The sequence below is a fragment of the Primulina tabacum genome, chromosome 18, assembly GCF_025594145.1.
Source record: "Primulina tabacum isolate GXHZ01 chromosome 18, ASM2559414v2, whole genome shotgun sequence".
Lineage (NCBI taxonomy): Eukaryota > Viridiplantae > Streptophyta > Magnoliopsida > Lamiales > Gesneriaceae > Primulina > Primulina tabacum.
In genome coordinates, this window is record NC_134567.1 from 31,842,465 (window position 1) to 31,861,043 (window position 18,579).

An 18,579-nucleotide genomic window follows, 5' to 3' on the forward strand; every position below is an offset into this window, starting at 1 on the left:
ATAAATATTAGGTTCGAGGTAACATCAATGATCAGGATTTGATATGCATAAGTCAATAAAATATTAAAGTTTACGAATATATCTCGAATTGTTGAATGAAATAATTCGAGTTCCAGTTTAAGTCAAAACAAAAATTTAAATTCAAATCGATTTAAATTTTTTTTGAAATACCAAATAACATATCTATTAGCCAATTCTATTCGTTTACTTGTAACCAGAGCAGGCACACTTGCGCCGACAACAGAAAACCCATCTTCCAAGGATGAAAAGTTCCATATTTCTACCTGTAGTAGTAAGCTTAAAAATCAAAAATTTTTTTTTTTTTTTTTTTTTGCGTATGGTGACCAGTGGCGGAACCACATCGACGATCACCGAGGCTTTAGCTCAGGTGATTAAATTTTTTTTCATTTATTAATTTTTTTAAAAATTAAATTAATTTGATATTAATCTAGATAGTTCGATTTAAAATATGAAAAAAAATCAAAGAGTTACCCACCTGACTCAGCCACGGATGGTGACGCCCAATGTTTTTAAAAAAGAAAAAGAAAAACAGAGTAAAAAACTACTTTAAGTTAATCCAACTCCATGACGGCTTCATCTTTCCGAAATTTCAACACTACCCCAACTGTCCCCACTCACCCCTACAATTCTACATACATTTACGCAGTGCCTCTGTCCATCTCCACGAATCGCAGGGTAATTTCGATGAAGCCTGTCGCAGTTCTCTTCTTCTATCTCTCATCTCTCGTACTCCTCGCGCATTTCATCCGAAAACTCGTAATCATACCTCTGAAATTCCAAGTACACTTCAGAAACCAAGGTGTGGACGGACCTGCGTACCGTTCAATCTTAGGGAGCTGAGATCCGGAGACGGATGATAGCCGATGCGGTGTCGAGACCAATCTCCGGTATCTCCCACGACATAGCTCATCGAGTGATGCCTCATTACGCCAAATGGTCAACGTTGTACGGAAAGCTTTTTCTTTATTGGGCCCGGGCCCAGGTTGGCTGTGGCGGATACGGATGTTGTTAAGGAGGTTCTGTTGATAGCATGGGCGGGTTCGGAATATTGAGTTTAACCCGAATTCTAAGGTCTTGTTTGCTGAAGGGCTTGTTGGGCTCGAAGTTGAGAAATGGGCCGTTCATAGGACGATCACTAGCCGGGCCTTTAACATGGAAAGAATTAAGGTGCCTTGCCTTTCTTCGCTACTTCCCTCAATTTGTTTTTTAAGATTAATAGGAAAAAGTAATAACTCTAACTATTTTACTCGATGCAAAATTTGAATTTTTCACCTCCAGCTCAAATGAAGATAGAAAGCTGAAATAATTTGTACTCTCCGTGATACTCACGGGAAATTTAGGGTCCGATCCACACAAGCGTCACTAATCCAGACACGGGCTTCAAAATTACCCTGGGCCTGAAATCACAAATAAGACCGTTAGGGGGAGCCAGGAGAGTATCCTGGCGTAGCCCCTGCGACGCTCAAGTCAGAGACTGAGGATATATGGGGGGAGCAGCTAAGGGCGCTGCTGAAAACAATATAGTGAATGAAATATCGTACGCTCAAACCTGGTATTTATAGGAGAATACCTGGGCTTGTCATGAGTCATTCACCTGTGGGCTACCTGTGGGCCTTGGATATGGGTCGGGGGTTTGGGCCAGATCTTGATGGGCTCATCCATGGGGTATCACCAGTCTCCCCCTCCCGAGTCGAACTGAATCGTAGGTTCAAAGTTCGATTAATGGTGTTGTCCTTGGTTCATCGGCGACGAGGATGTATCGTATCAGAAAAAATTAATTTCGTTTGCCGTTAACGAACGATGTTCACCGCTGCAAAAATTACGGGGATCGACATGCCGTCCTCCAGTCTCCAAAGATTTAGAAGCAAATCTAATCATAATCCTGCTCTGAAAGGAAAAGATATCAAATCAAATCGCAATCTTGATAAGATTTGTGCTCCCCTATAAATATAGGCTCTTTCCCCACTTCATTCTCGCTTCACCCCTACATAATTTTTCAATCACGCTCACGCCCTGCTCACGCAACCCATCACCACACTCGGCCAGACGCCCATCACTCCAAGCGCGCGCCCACCCTCTACGACAGCTCACGCTCGAGCCACCGCCCAACTCCCTGCCTAGCCAACGCCTCGCCTCGCCACTTTGCCTCTACCCCGTCCGCCCGAGCGCCACGCTCGCCTAGCCAACGCCCAGCCCCGAGTTCGCCTCCTTCCAAGCTCGCCCCTCGTCGAGCGCCCTGCCTACGCCCGCCGGGCGCAACTCACCTTTCGCCTCGCCCAGCGCTTGAGCGCCCCGCCCAAGCCGGCTACACGCTCGCCCTGCCGAGACGCTCACCCGGCGTGCATCTGCTCTTGCGCGCATCCCTTCGCCTGAGTGCCCTGCCGAAGTGCTCGCCCCCTCGCGCATCACGCTCGCCCTGCTGCCCGAGCGTCTCGCTCGCTCCTGTCACGCTCGTCCGAGCGCCTCGCCCCTTCCGTGCACATACCCTGCCACGAGCTCGCCCGGCCGCACGCTCGCCCCTGCTGCCCGAGCGTCTCGCTCGCTCCTGTCACGCTCACCCGGGCGCCTCGCCCCTTCCGTGCACATACCCTGCCACGAGCTCACCCCGCCGTGCCACGCTCGCTCGAGCGCCGAGCGTCCCACGCTCGCCCAGCACCCGAGCACCCGCTCGCCCCTCGCCTGCCGCTCTCGCCCTCTCCAGCCGAGCGTCTGCCTGCCGCGCGCCCGAGCATCACACGCTCGCCCATCACCCGAGCACCAGCTCGCCCCGCACCCGAGCACCAGCTCGCCCCTCGCCCTTGCACGCCAGCCCTCACGCGCCGTAACGCACCTTACTCGGCCATTCTTGCGATTCTATTGCTTTGAGTATTTTCCCCTGCCTCATCCGGGTCAGTTCTCTACTCTTCCTGTTTGATTATCCTTAGCACTTATGTCTTCTTCCGATTCCGATTCCGAGTCTAGTTCTTTGGGTGGTTCTGAGGGGTTTAGCGAGTCTAGCGAGTCCAGCAGGTCTAGCAGGTCCAACGAGTCTAGCCAGAGTAAGATTTCCCTAGCCGATCCTGATTTTACCGTTGATCCTCCTGAGGAGGAAGTCACCACTCATAGTCGTCCGGGTAAGGAAGTTCGTCACGTGACCCAACAGATGAACATATCTAACGCAGACAACTTGTGGTATGGTCATTTGTCATCCCACATCCCTTCCGGTAGCGAGCCAAAACTTAGAACTTTATGGCACATTCCTTCCTCCCACCAGATTATCATTCCTAGCCCAGAGGAGCGGCCCTATCTAGCCCCTAAGGGCTATTATACCTTCTTTCAGCATCACTTTGATGCAGGTCTCCGTTTCCCTTTGTGCGATTTCTTCCAAGAATTAAGCAAGTACTACCAGGTGCATTTAGGTTTACTCACGCCCAATGCTTTCCGTTTGATAAGCTGTTTCGCTGTGTTATTCAGAGCTTTAGGTCTCCCTTTGAATTGCACCACTTTTTCCTACTTCTTAATTTTGTCCAGGTCAAAAGATGGACCTTTCTATGTAACCTCCCGGTCTAGCCACAAACTGTTCGATAGGGCCCCCAGTCATGTGAAGGACTGGAAAAAATACTTCTTCTTTGTACAGCCACCCAAAGAATTGACTTGCTTTACCAATTGGTACCCTGTCTTCACTAAATCCAAACTTTCCAAGAGTTATAAGAAAGATGAGGAGTACCTACAGATAATGAGTGTCCTAGGAGATCGATGCTTTAACATTCCCAAACTTCTATCTGAGGATCTCCTATGTCATGCCGGGTTAAGTCCCGTTAAAATTAAGCTGAAGGAGAATGCTGGTAGATATTCTCATCTGTCCATACTTCTTGTTTTTCTTTTATTTATTATGTTACTTGATAACATTCTCATTTGGTTCCTTGTCTCTGCTTGCAGGTACTAGAGTCATGAACGCCCTATTTCTCCGTGAACTTTCCAAGACAAAGGCCGGGGGTTCTTCATCAGCTTCCCAGAAATCCATTACCCCGGTAGTCACGATGGGCCCAAAGGGAGATTGTTCTGCTGCTGAGTTAAAGAAAACAGGTTCCTGTTCTACTACCGCGAAGAAGCCTGCTAGCTCCCCTAGCTCCCCTATTGCTGCGAAGAAGAAGAAGGCAGGCTCCTCCTCCTCCGCCTCAGAGCGAGCCTCCTCGCCACCTCCTCGCGCCAAGTACCCTCCTCCGTCCGGTAAGCAAAATGCATCCACTGATCTTAGCCCGTCAGCCCCTCAGCATGGCAAGCGCAAGATTTCTGAGATTTCTGTCGTATCGGTCTCTTCTCCAGAGGGGTCCGAGCCCGATGAGGGGCCTCCCCTCGCATCGGCGGTGCATCCTCTATACACTTCGGATTCGGCCATCGTGGGGCGGGGTCCTACTCCTCTAGCTCAGAAGATAATGTATCAGCTTCCTTCCGACGCCGATGCAGCGTTCATGGGTTCACTGGGGTGGTCAGACCTCCTCCGCCGGACATGCAGCAGTGTCACCGAGGTATACTTCTCCTTATAACCTTTAGATTGATGTTTAATATACATTTGATCTTCTTATCGTCTTTTCACCCTTATCTACTTATGCAGGGCATGATGTACGTCGGGGAGTTGGCTGAGCGTGCTCACGCCGCTCGATCTGACTCTTGTCAAGAATTACGCGAGGTTCAGGCTCTCCGCGAACAGCTCCAGGCTACTATTGATGAGATGAAAGTGTCGCATGCCAAGGAGCTTTCGGAGTCCCAAGCTCAATTGTCGGAGTCCCAGATCCAGTGCGGCGAGCTCTCAAAACAGAAGCAGGAGTCTCAGCGGCTGATAGAGGATCAAGCTAAAGAGATCAAGAAGCTGAAGAAAGAATTAAAGAACTCACAGGCTGAGCTTAAAGACGCCAAGGCACGACATGTTGCAGAAGCCTCCTCCTTCAAAGAGGAATTTCTCAAATCCGAAGAATTTGTCGAGATCTGTGGCCCGAAAGCTTTTCACTACCTGGGGGTGGGTTTCGAGGGTGCAGTCGGCCTTTTCCATGCTCAGGGCTATCCTCCGCCAGGCGCCCCTACTGACTTTATCGACTTCGAGGGCTTCATATCGAGTCTCCCCCCCGATTCCTAGATTGAGCCCCTTTATTTATGTTATTTTCTGCATTGTTTTATTTTCCATAGGATTATGCGACTTTTGGGACGTTTACATTTGGTTCTTTCCTTTTGCGCACTTTTGACATGTACGAACTCGTTTTATTTATGCAATCTTGAGTATTTTGCATTTGAATTTACTGCTTCTCACGAGTTTGTCTCTGATACTATTAACCTGTTAGGGCAAATAAAATCATCACCCTCTAACTCATCTGCTAGGTGACACCTTAGCAGGAAAATAAAAATCAACCACCTTCCCCCTCTAACTCCTCTACTAGACGATGCCTTAGTAGGAAAATAGAAATTAACACCATCACCCTCTACTCCTCTACTAGGCGATGTCTTTAGTAGGAAAATAGAAATCAACACCATCATCCTCTAACTCCTCTGCTAGGTGACACCTTAGCAGGAAAATAGAAATCAACACCATCACCCTCTAACTTCTCTGCCAGGTCATACCTTAGCAGGAAAATAGAAATTCACCATCTCCACCCTCTAACTCCTCTGCTAGGTGACACCTTAGTAGGGAAATAGAAATCAACACCATCACCCTCTAACTTCTCTGCCAGGTCATACCTTAGCAGGAAAATAGAAATTCACCATCTCCACCCTCTAACTCCTCTGCTAGGTGACACCTTAGTAGGAAAATAGAAATCAACACCATCACCCTCTAACTCCTCTGCCAGTTCATACCTTAGCAGGAAAATAGAAATTCACCATCTCCACCCTCTAACTCCTCTGCTAGGTGACACCTTAGAAGGAAAATAGAAATCAACATCATCACCCTCTAACTCCTCTGCCAGGTCATACCTTAGCAGGAAAATAAAAATCACCTCCCCCACCCTCTAACTCCTCTGCTAAGCCGGGCAATAGCAGGAAAATAAAAATCAGCCATCTTCCCCTGCTAACTCCTCTGCTCGGTGACAGGAAAATAGAAATTCACCATCTCCACCGTCTAACTCCTCTGCTAGGCGACACCTTAGCAGGAAAATAAAAATCAACCACCTTTCCCCTCTAACTCCTCTACTAGACGATGCCTTAGTAGGAAAATAGAAATTAACACCATCACCCTCTACTCCTCTACTAGGCGATGCCTTTAGCAGGAAAATAGAAATCAACACCATCATCCTCTAACTTCTCTGCTAAGTGACACCTTAGCAGGAAAATAGAAATCAACACCATCACCCTCTAACTTCTCTGCCAGGTCATACCTTAGCAGGAAAATAGAAATTCACCATCTCCACCCTCTAACTCCTCTGCTAGGTGACACCTTAGCAGGAAAATAGAAATCAACACCATCACCCTCTAACTCCTCTGCCAGGTCATACCTTAGCATGAAAATAGAAATTCACCATCTCCACCCTCTAACTCCTCTGCTAGGTGACACCTTAGTAGGAAAATAGAAATCAACACCATCACCCTCTAACTCCTCTGCCAGGTCATACCTTAGCAGGAAAATAGAAATTCACCATCTCCACCCTCTAACTCCTCTGCTAGGTGACACCTTAGCAGGAAAATAGAAATCAACACCATCACCCTCTAACTCCTCTGCCAGGTCATACCTTAGCAGGAAAATAAAAATCACCTCCCCCACCCTCTAACTCCTCTGCTAAGCCGGGCCTTAGCAGGAAAATAAAAATCAGCCATCTTCCCCTGCTAACTCCTCTGCTCGGTGACAGGAAAATAGAAATTCACCATCTCCACCCTCTAACTCCTCTGCTAGGCGACACCTTAGCAGGAAAATAAAAATCAACCACCTTCCCCCTCTAACTCCTCTACTAGACGATGCCTTAGTAGGAAAATAGAAATTAACACCATTACCCTCTACTCCTCTACTAGGCGATGCCTTTAGCAGGAAAATAGAAATCAACACCATCATCCTCTAACTCCTCTGCTAGGTGACACCTTAGCAGGAAAATAGAAATCAACACCATCACCCTTCTAACTTCTCTGCCAGGTCATACCTTAGCAGGAAAATAGAAATTCACCATCTCCACCCTCTAACTCCTCTGCTAGGTGACACCTTAGCAGGAAAATAGAAATCAACACCATCACCCTCTAACTCCTCTGCCAGGTCATACCTTAGCAGGAAAATAGAAATTCACCATCTCCACCCTCTAACTCCTCTGCTAGGTGACACCTTAGCAGGAAAATAGAAATCAACACCATCACCCTCTAACTTCTCTACCAGGTCATACCTTAGCAGGAAAATAGAAATTCACCATCTCCACCCTCTAACTCCTCTGCTAGGTGACACCTTAGCAGGAAAATAGAAATCAACACCATCACCCTCTAACTCCTCTGCCAGGTCATACCTTAGCAGGAAAATAGAAATTCACCATCTCCACCCTCTAACTCCTCTGCTAGGTGACACCTTAGCAGGAAAATAGAAATCAACACCATCACCCTCTAACTCCTCTGCCAGGTCATACCTTAGCAGGAAAATAAAAATCATCTCCCCCACCCTCTAACTCCTCTGCTAAGCCGGGCCTTAGCAAGAAAATAAAAATCAGCCATCTTCCCCTGCTAACTCCTCTGCTCGGTGACAGGAAAATAGAAATTCACCATCTCCACCCTCTAACTCCTCTACTAGGCGACACCTTAGCAGGAAAATAAAAATCAACCACCTCCCCCCTCTAACTCCTCTGCTAGGTGACACCTTAGCAGGAAAATAGAAATCAACACCATCACCCTCTAACTCCTATGCTAGGTCATACCTTAGCAGGAAAATAAAAATCAACACCATCACCCTCTAACTCCTCTGCTAGGTGACACCTTAGCAGGAAAATAAAAATCAACCACCTCCCCCCCCTCTAACTCCTCTTCTAGGTGACACCTTAGTAGGAAAATAGAAATCAACACCATCACCCTCTAACTCCTCTGCTAGGTGACACCTTAGCAGGAAAATAAAATGTACCACCTCCACCCTCTGCTCCTCTACTAGGCGATGCCTTAGTAGGAAAATAGAAATTTTTTCTTCCTCACTCTGCTCCTCTACTAGGCGATGCCTTAGTAGGAAAATAAAATTTTTCACGTTGCTCCTCTACTAAGCGATGCCTTAGTAGGAAAATAAAATTTTTCACGCTGCTCCTCTACTAGGCGATACCTTAGTAGGAAAATAAAATCATGTTATCACTCTCACGATAACACAGCATTCATGAAATAACAGGAAGAACTTGATTTTATTGAATTCCGATGGATTACACAAGAAAATTCAGGAAATAAAATACATCAATGACAGAATCAAGAATAATACTTCCTAAGGTGATAAGCATTCCAAGGCCTCTTCAAAGCTTTGCCTTGCGCATTCTCTAAGTAATAGGCTCCAGAGCTCAACTTCTCGACCACCTTGAAGGGACCCTCCCACTTTGGGTCCAATTTTCCCCTCTGCTCTTCTGGCACCTTCCTCAGGACCAAATCACCCACCTGAAAGTTTTTTTGCACGACTCTCCGATTATAAGACTGTGCAATGCGGTTCTTATAAGCTTCCAATTGAATGCTGGCAGCCTCCCTCTTTCCTTCCAAAAGATCAAGGTCAGTAGCGCGTCTCACCCCATTGTCCTCGTCATAAAACATCACCCTTGCCGATTCCAACCCGATCTCAGCCGGGAGCACTGCTTCATTACCGTAGACCAAACTGAAAGGAGTTTCTTTGGTTCCCTCTCTCGGAGTGGTTCGGTATGCCCATAAGACACTTGGTAGCTCATCCACCCAATTGCCTTTGGCCTTGCCCAGTCGAACTTTCAAACCCTGTACCAGCGTCCGATTAGTCACCTCCACCTGGCCATTACTCTGCGGGTAAGCTACAGAGGTAAAGACTTGTTGGATCTTCATCTCTTTATACCAAGCTTCGATTTTGGCCCCTTGGAACTGTCTCCCATTATCGGATATCAGCCTCCTAGGTACCCCGTACCTGCATACTATACTCTTCCACAAGAATTTCAGGACGTCGTTCTCAGTGATTCTGGCCAAAGGCTCTGCTTCCACCCACTTTGAAAAATAATCAACTGCTACCAGTAGGAATTTTTTCTGAGCAGGAGCTATAGGAAAAGGTCCCACGATATCCATTCCCCACTGGTCAAAGGGACAGGCGGCCGTGACAGCCTTCATCATCGTGGCCGGCCGGTGATTCAACCGCGCATGACGTTGACAACTATCACAAGACATTACCAACTCTTGAGCATCATGCAGCACTGAGGGCCAAGAATAACCGGCGAGCAGTACTTTTCTTGCTAATGCATAAGCCCCTAAATGATTTCCACAACACCCCTCGTGAACTTCTCGGAGCACATAATCAGCCTCTTTGTAACTTAAGCACCGAAGAAGTGGCCCTGCAAAAGACGTTCTAAACAACACGTCCCCAACCATTACATAGCGTGAACATTTTATCTTCAATTTATGAGCTTCGCGAGGGTTATCAGGAAGCTTTCCCTCTTTCAGGTAATCAATTATGTCAGCCCTCCAATCCTCTTCTTCTTGCTCAACTGCAGGTGAACTCGTGTGAGGTGTGAGTTCGATTTGAAATACCACATCTCTATTCTTCCAACTTCCCATCGTTCCAGCCATTTTGGCTAGAGTGTCTGCCTTTTCATTTTCTTTCCTGGGAATCTGTTCAAATGTAATCTCTGTGAATTTCTCTCTGATTCTGTTCACTTCTCGAGCATACTCAATAAGCTTCTCATCTTTCACATCATACATCCCCTTCATCTGTTGCGCTACCAACTGTGAGTCAGAAAAAATAAGTACCCGGGTAGCTCCCACATTTATGGCTGCTCGAAGTCCTGCCAACACAGCCTCATACTCTGCCTCATTATTGGATGCTCGAAAGTCCAACCTTACAGCCAACTTCACTTCTTCCCCAGCTGGTGAAATCAGTACTACTCCCACCCCACTTCCGTCCTTCGACGAGGAACCATCCACATACACCTTCCAAGGGTCCTCATTCTCCTGATGTACAGTCTCAGCCAGAAAATCGGCTAACGCTTGTGCTTTAATAGCTGTTCTCGGCTCATACTGGATGTCATATTCTCCCAACTCCGTAGTCCACTTAACCAGGGGGCCGGACATATCAGAATGAGTGAGAATTCTGCCTAATGGACTGTTAGTGAGCACCACAATCGGATGAGATAAGAAGTAAGGCCTCAAGCGTCTGGCTGTCATTACCAACGCCAAAGCCAACTTTTCCAACCCCGAGTATCGGATCTCTGCCCCCTTGAGTGCATGCGAAACATAGTACACCGGCTGTTGAACTGATCCATCAAGCTTGAAAATGACCGAACTCACGGCCCCTTCAGTGGCAGATAAATATACCCACAAAGGCTCCCCCGCTGTCGGTTTGGCTAGAACAGGAAGCTCGGCAAGGTACTCCTTCAGTTCTGTGAAAGCCTTCTCGCAATCCGGCCCCCACTCAAATTTTTTCGCCTTTCGCAGGGTCCGGAAAAAGGGTAAACTTCTATGGGCGGATCTCGAGATAGAACGTGCCAGCGCAGCAATCCTCCCTGCCAACTGCTGAACATCTTTGGGCCCCTGAGGAGAGACCATATTTTGGATAGCTTGAACTTTCTCAGGGTTAGCCTCAATTCCCCTCTCCGTCACCATATAACCCAGAAATTTCCCACTCTTCACCCCAAATATACACTTCTGACGGTTCAACTTCAGCCCATAGGACCTGAGGGTGGAAAAGGTCTCCACTAAGTCAGGTATGAGCAGGGCTGAATCCTTAGACTTTACCATGATGTCATCCACATACACTTCCACATTCCTCCCCACCTGCTTAGAAAAGACTTTATCCATCAACCGCTAATACGTGGCTCCGACATTTTTTAGTCCGAAGGGCATGACCACGTAATAGAAAGTTCCTTCAGAGGTGATGAAACTTACTTTATCTTGATCCTCCACGGCCAAGGGGATTTGATGGTACCCCTGATAAGCGTCCAGCATGCACAAATACTGGTGTCCGGCTGTGGAGTCCACCAACTGATCTATCCGCGGCAAGGGATAACAATCTTTAGGACATGCCTTGTTGAGATCTCTGAAGTCCACACACATCCTCCATTTTCCCGAACTTTTCGGAACAAGAACGACATTCGAGAGCTAAGTAGGAAATTGTACCTCTCGAATGTGCCCAGCACTGAGCAACTCTCCCACCTTCTTTTTTATAACTATATCTTTCTCGGGCCCGAAGTGTCTTTTCTTCTGCTTCACGGGACGAGAATTCGGCAAGATGTTTAACCGATGTTCTGCTACATCTGGACTCGTCCCTGTGAGCTCTTGGGCTGACCAAGCGAACCTGTTGAGATTAGCTTGTAAACAAGTAATAAGTTTTTCCCTTACCTCTGGGTCAAGGTCAGGGGCTATTCTTAGAGTTTTCTTGTCAGGCCCCAATGTCACGATCTCCGGCTTCTCATCCATCACCTCATGAACCTCTCTCCTTACCACGGGCAACCCGCTTCGCCCCCTTCTAATCATATTGACCTCCACACGTGCCCTCTTCCCCTCTTCTTTCACTATCCCCTCATAACACCGACGAGCGACTTTCTGGTCCCCACATAAGACTCCAACCTCCCTCCCCACAGGAAACTTCAACTTCTGATGATACGTGGACGCTACAGCTCTGAAATCCTTTAGGGCTGGTCGCCCCAGAATTCCATTGTAAGCGGATGGGGTGTCCACCACAGTAAATGTCGTCATCTTGGTCACCCGCCGAGGCTCATACCCCAAAGATAAAGGAAGGACAATTTGACCCAGCGGCGGGATGACATGTCCTGCGAACCCATATAGAGGAGTGGAGATTGGCTCAAACTCAAATCCTTCCACCTTCATCTGATCCAGAGTACTCTTGAACAGGATATTAACAGAGCTTCCATTATCAATAAAGATTCGTGCCACATCGTAATTGACAACGGTGGTCGTCACCACCAAGGCATCGTTATGAGGAGCCACAATGCCTCGGAGATCCTCTGGCCCAAAACTGATGACAGGATCATGGGGTAAGTTCGCACTCCTCAATATTTCAAAATTCTCCAACCTCCTCCCATGCGCCTTCCGCGCTCGCCCGGAATCCCCATCAGTAGCACCCCCCGAGATCATATGAATCATTTCTCTCGTCGGGTGATTATCCTCATTCGTTCTCCTCCTCGGTTCAGCGGGCTCCCGAGGGACATCCTGACCTCGACCCTCTCTCCTCGGCTCTTCGATCCTCGGATGTATCCATGGAGGGCCTCGACCCCGCCTAGAAGACGGGCGAGATCTCAGCTTACTCCCAGACGAGGACCCTTCTTGTCTACCCCGTGGCGGAGGTCGAGCACTGCTCTCAACCCTCTGCGACTTCTCCCCCCTCTCCCCCGACTCCCTTACCTCCATCACCTTATCCAGACTTCTATTCAGAGGACATGTGATGAGAATTGTCTTCTACCTTTGGTTCTGTCCTCATCTCTTTCCCCTGCACCCCTCTTCTTTCCACCTCTCTCGGCTCCCTCCACCCTACTTCCTCCGGGCCGGTTTTCCATCCTCCTGTATCGTTGAGCATCCTCCAAGTTTACATATTTCTCAGCTCGAGCCAACAAATCATCGTAGCTCGACGGAGGCTTCTTGACCAACGACTTAAAAAACTCTCCTCCCCTTAGTCCTTGTGTAAAGGCACTTATCATGATGTCAGGGGTAGCCGATGGTATTTCTAGTGCTGCAGTGTTGAAGCGCTGGACAAACTCCCGCAACGTTTCAGCCTCTTGCTGTTTCATCACAAACAAACTCAAATAGTTCTTTTGATGCCTCTTGCTGCTGGCAAATCGGTGCAACAAGGCTGCAGAGAAATCCTCGAACGATTGTATGGAGTTGGGCTGCAGGGTATTAAACCATTGCTGGGCTGACCTCACCAACGTGCCCAGAAACACCCTGCACCTGACTCCGTCCGAATATTGGTGCAACAGAGCCGCATTCTCAAATCTCCCCAAGTGTTCCTCAGGGTCTGTATGTCCGTCATACTCTCCAACGTTTGATTGTCGGAAATTCGGAGGAAGCCCTTCCTCCAAGATGGCTAGTGAAAAGGGCTTCCTCTCTTGGGTACCGGCGCCCTGCTTCCCACCTGCTCCCTCAACCTCCTTATCTCTTTCCACATCTCTCCCATCTCACTAATCTCCCCACTCTGGAGGGGTTGCGTCTCTTCAACCCTGCTATGATGGACCTCAACATTTTCCTCCCGCTCCTGATGGGCGGCTTGTTCCTCTACAAACATAGACTCTTGATTCCTCTTCATGGCCTCATCCACTGTTCGGGTGATAAATTGGCCCAGCTGTTCCAGGGTCAACTTTCCCACATTCTCATTGGGACGGGTTTGCTCGACCCTCGTCTCGTGGATGGGCTGCTCAGTTCTGGCCTCTTGACGAGGTTGTTCTTGTCTCGTCTCAAGATGCGGTTGTTCCTGTCCCGCCTCAGCGCGAGATGGTTCGGGTCCCCTCCGAGGACGCGATGATGCTGAGGTGGCTCTTCCACTCCCTCTCCTCCCTACCATCTCTACGTCTTAACTCAAAGATTCCCACAGACGGCGCCAAGTGATACTCACGGGAAATTTAGGGTCCGATCCACACAAGCGTCACTAATCCAGACACGGGCTTCAAAATTACCCTGGGTCTGAAATCACAAATAAGACCGTTAGGGGGGAGCCAGGAGAGTATCCGGGCGTAGCCCCTCCGACGCTCAAGTCAGAGACTGAGGATATATGGGGGGAGCAGCTAAGGGCGCTGCTGAAAATAATATAGTGAATGAAATATCGTACGCTCAAACCTGGTATTTATAGGAGAATACCTGGGCTTGTCATGAGCCCTTCATCTGTGGGCTACCTGTGGGCCTTGGATATGGGCCGGGGGTTTGGGCCAGATCTTGATGGGCTCATCTATGGGGTATCACCCCGCAATGATCATACTTATGATTTAGAGAGAATTTGTAAATGTGTGTTTGATTCATGATGATATTTAACAGGGTTGGATTCCTGAAATAGTAGCTAGTACCCAAAAATATGCTCAACAAATGAGAGGCAAAGAGAGCAAAGAAAAGCAATATTGAGTTTGACGTTCATGAAGAACTGCATGAACTCTCTGTCAGATATCATATCCAGGACAGCTTTCGGTAGTAGTTTTGAGGATGGGAAACGAATCTTTGAACTTCAATCAGCCTTGTTTTGGATGGTTGTCTTGATTGGTAAGAGTGGAAATTTTGACCAGTGATTCTGAGTGTGAAACTGGATTCAGGTTTTTACCGACAAAAGGAAAATAAATTGAGCTGTAAACTTGAGCAAGAAACTCGACTGTGAGGGCTGTTATTGTAATTATCATTTATTAACATGCAATTATAATTAACAAATAAAAAAATAGTTAAAAAATTGAGTTTGAACTTGTAAAAATCTTGGCATGGCCTTTCTGTAAATAAGATATATCAGAAAATCAAAATAAACAATATATATGTCTTCAATAAACACAACAACATAAACAAGTGTCGGTCAGATACAATCATGACGTATACAAACCAAAAATATCATAGAATCGACTAGGCTCGATAATAACATAATACAATCTTTCAAATATATGCATATAGTACATGAGAAATGATAACACTACGCGGTACTTAAATAAACCGAGCTCACTCTCAAGGAGCTCTGATAGTTCCCGATGCTTCCTCTCGAGCACCTGAGGACGAATCACATGTACTACTTGTCACGTTCACGCATAAAAGAAATGACAACCCCCTCTCAGAGAACAAAAACTTCAGTACGAGACATTAAAAAACCATGACATATTACGTAGATATGAACATGTGCAACATATTAGGATATCAGGAGTCAAACGGTCGGTATTAACAATCATACATAATATGCTCAAGCTGGACCACGACTCAGTGGACCGTGTCTGGATATGGCTCAACCTCGAAGACAGCTACTGCCTATGCTGGACTGAATCAAGTTAGCGAAACATCTCCATGGCACAATATCATATATGTAACATATCTCAACTGAAATATAACCAGATCTCAAAAACATATATGTTCAATATTATATGTTCAGTGGTATTGGTGTTTCTAACTAAAATAAAATGGATACAGACAAAAGAAATATTTTATTTTTCAACTAAATTATCAAGTGATAATATGATATTCATCATATAATACCACGTAAAATCAACAAATAGCAAATACATTATACATAAGATTATCATATATGTATGTCAGACATCGTTAAAATAACTGATCTCTGTGTACTTCAATCGATTTACAAGTAATTTAAATTCTCAAGAAAATTCTGAAAATGTCAACTCAGAAAAATCACCTGAATATTAAATTCATATTGTCTTATTATCATATAAAAATTCCACAACCATTTAAATTCAACTAAATTCCAACTTCAACTATTTAGGAAATTTTAAATTTCTAAAAATCCAATATTCGGTCAAAATACCTAAAATCATTCATTTCTATTATAATAATTTCTCGAAAATATTATTTTTTAGTTTTAAATTACGCTAAAATAATATTCAAGCAACAAATTTTTTTAATTTCTCAAACTTTGAATTTTATCACAAAAATTCACAATATTCGATTTTAATTATTTTATTAGCTTGAATTATTGCGAAAAATTCTAATCGAACTATCATAATTGTCTTAAATTATCGCATTATTAATTAACGATAAATTTTAGTTTCGTCAGGCTATACCTCCAAATCGATCAACTTTCGAACCTACAAGAATAATTCATCAAAATCAATGTGATATTTGGACTAAAATCGAATTAATTCTGAAAGATTAAATTCTACGCAGCCTTCCAACTTGCCAAAACAAAAATGGAAATCGAGCCTAAATACTAAGCTCGTCGGCAATAGGCAGCGAACTCGTCGTAGAAGACAATCAGAAATTAAGGCCGACCGAGTCGCGAGCTTTCTACAAAATTTTTGTATCAAAACAAAGCTTATGACGTAGGGAACAAAACCCAATCCATTTTGAGTTTTGAACGGCGGAGGGCGGTGAATTTGGCGATGAAGGCGCGACATTTTTGACAAGGTCCCGATAAAAGTCGGCAAAATCAGTACCAATTGATAGCTCTAGTCGAGAGCTTTTCAACAATATTTACATAAATTTTTCGGGATCGACGACAAAGATACGACTGATTGAAGATTGGGCAAAGATTTTAAAATTTTGAACGGGTGGAAAGAAAAGAGATTCAGATGGGATAAAGATTCACAAAACTCATCTGAAAACGTCGTACTGGTCAATTTTGTTATAATTCAATTTTATGGTTCTGTTTTCACTGATACATATCTGAGTTCTTATCTAAATCTATAGGTCTAATTCTATAGATTTAGATAGAATTCTGCCATCATTGATACATATCTGAGTTCTTATCTAAATGTATAGTTCTAATTCAAATTTATGGTTATGTCATTGATCCATTTTTGTCAAAGGGATGATTTTTTCTGGAAGTTCAAATGACAGATAACAATGATATTCAACGAGACTCTTCGTTTCTACCTCCATCAGTGGCAATGATGAGCCGAACATGAGAGAATGTGAAATTGCAACGTAACGCCTGATGTCGCAAGCTCATACACAGTTCAATCTTGCCATGAGTACTGTCCATCACGACACTGCTACATGGGCAGACGATGCAAATGAATTCAACCCTTTAAGATTTTCTGAGCCTCGAAAACACCTAGCTTCGTTTTTTCCCATTTGGCTTGGGTCCAAGATTCAAGAATCTGTGTCGGTCAGAATCTTGCTGCTGTTCAGGCCAAAATCGTGTTACCCATGCATGATCATCAGACAGTATTTTTTCGATAATTTTTTCCTCGTATAGGCATGCTCCCATGCAATCCATGACCTTGCAGCCTCGATATAATGTACAAGTCCTTTTTAGCATAATTTAACATTATAAATATCTATTCATGAAGAAAATACAGCACATTACTTCCGTACACACACACACATATATTATTTATCTTTTTTTTTTTTTTTTTGTAATTTTAGAATTATGAACTAAAATTTATATAAAACCTTTCAATTAGTTAAAATAAAAAATCGATAAACATATTATTGACATTTTTTTTCTTCCAAATATTTCCTCGTAAAAACTCCTGGAATCTCGGGCACTTTCCACTCTCGATGCTTCGATGTTGGATTTGTCCGGTGGGTATAACTTATGGGTGACCACGTATAATTTTCGGTGAAATCAATCCTGTTTTTAAAATATAGCTTACCAAACTTTCTTTTCTTGTCACCAAAAAATATCAGATTCACTAAATCTTTTGTCCCCAATTAAGTTTTAATCATAGTTTATGTTTGAATAGAATTTTATGTTATATCTGATATAAAAAGAAAAAATTAAAAACTACAAATGTTTCAAGGAAAACTCTTCGTTTATTTCAACATGGACAATTTATGAGTGTGTGTGTGTATGTTTTTGTTTTTTAAAAACAGTCTCTCGTATGTATTTCAATAAAGAAAATAAGATTGTTATTAAAAATAATACAACAAGTTCATTGGCTATGATCTCCTCTTTGCAAACGTGACATACATTTATATTATAGTATAATTTTACATAAAAATATTGTATAAGTAGTAGGTTTTTGTGTAAGATGTAATTCTGTTTGTTTAATTTCTTCCTTCGAATTTTTTGATTAAATTTTAATTTATGATGGAAAAATAAATATATTATGATGAAAAACACTTTGATTTCAAAAATAAGATTTTATATGTTTTATAGAATAAATATCATTATTGTTAGAAACTTATTACTTTTATATAATATATGATAAAATTTGGTTTCAAATTCAATCCATCGAATATACTTTACAGTGTGCTTCTTAATTGGAGCAAGCTTTGCAAATTGCATGAATGTTTAAAAGCGGTATCATCGTATTATTATTATTATTATTAAAAAAAACGGTGAATCATAAAAATCATTGGAACACAAATTTAGTCATGTACTTTATTTAATCAATGCTCGATAAATTTGTAAAGATGGTAAAAGAAATTGTTTATAATTGTTACATTTTGCAAGATTAATATAAAATACATAATAATTCATTTTCCAAATTCTTTTTCTCTTAAATAAAATCAAAATAAAAGTAATACAAAATTCAATGTCAAATATACTTGTATTTTTATTTTATCTGAAAATATATAATCTCCATAAAAATTATATAAACACACATATATTTCGACCAGATAAGAAAGTAAATTTGAAACTCGATCCCGTCTAAATATAAAGTTTCAATAGAGATGACAGTGCATCGGATTCAAACACAATCATGTTGAAAAACAATTTTAATGATTTATTAATTTTTAAATTTTTCTGATAAATTACAAAATAACATAATTTTGACAAGTCGAATGTATCCAACCAATCCCACCCGGTTCACATACGTAGTCTCAAGATCTCACTTG

The 18,579-nt window shown here is 43.9% G+C and overlaps 1 protein-coding gene and 1 pseudogene across 1 annotated transcript; both read left to right on the forward strand.

Moving 5' to 3' along the window:
* Window positions 1-562: 562 nt before the first annotated feature.
* On the forward strand, window positions 563-14,413 carry LOC142533957 (cytochrome P450 734A1-like; annotated as a pseudogene).
* On the forward strand, window positions 3,727-5,248 carry LOC142533956 (uncharacterized). Its single transcript, XM_075640888.1, has 3 exons — window positions 3,727-3,845; window positions 3,940-4,529; window positions 4,616-5,248. Exons 1-3 carry the CDS (start codon window positions 3,737-3,739, stop codon window positions 5,132-5,134), a joined length of 1,218 nt encoding a protein of 405 aa, XP_075497003.1. The 5' UTR covers window positions 3,727-3,736; the 3' UTR covers window positions 5,135-5,248.
* Window positions 14,414-18,579: the final 4,166 nt, after the last annotated feature.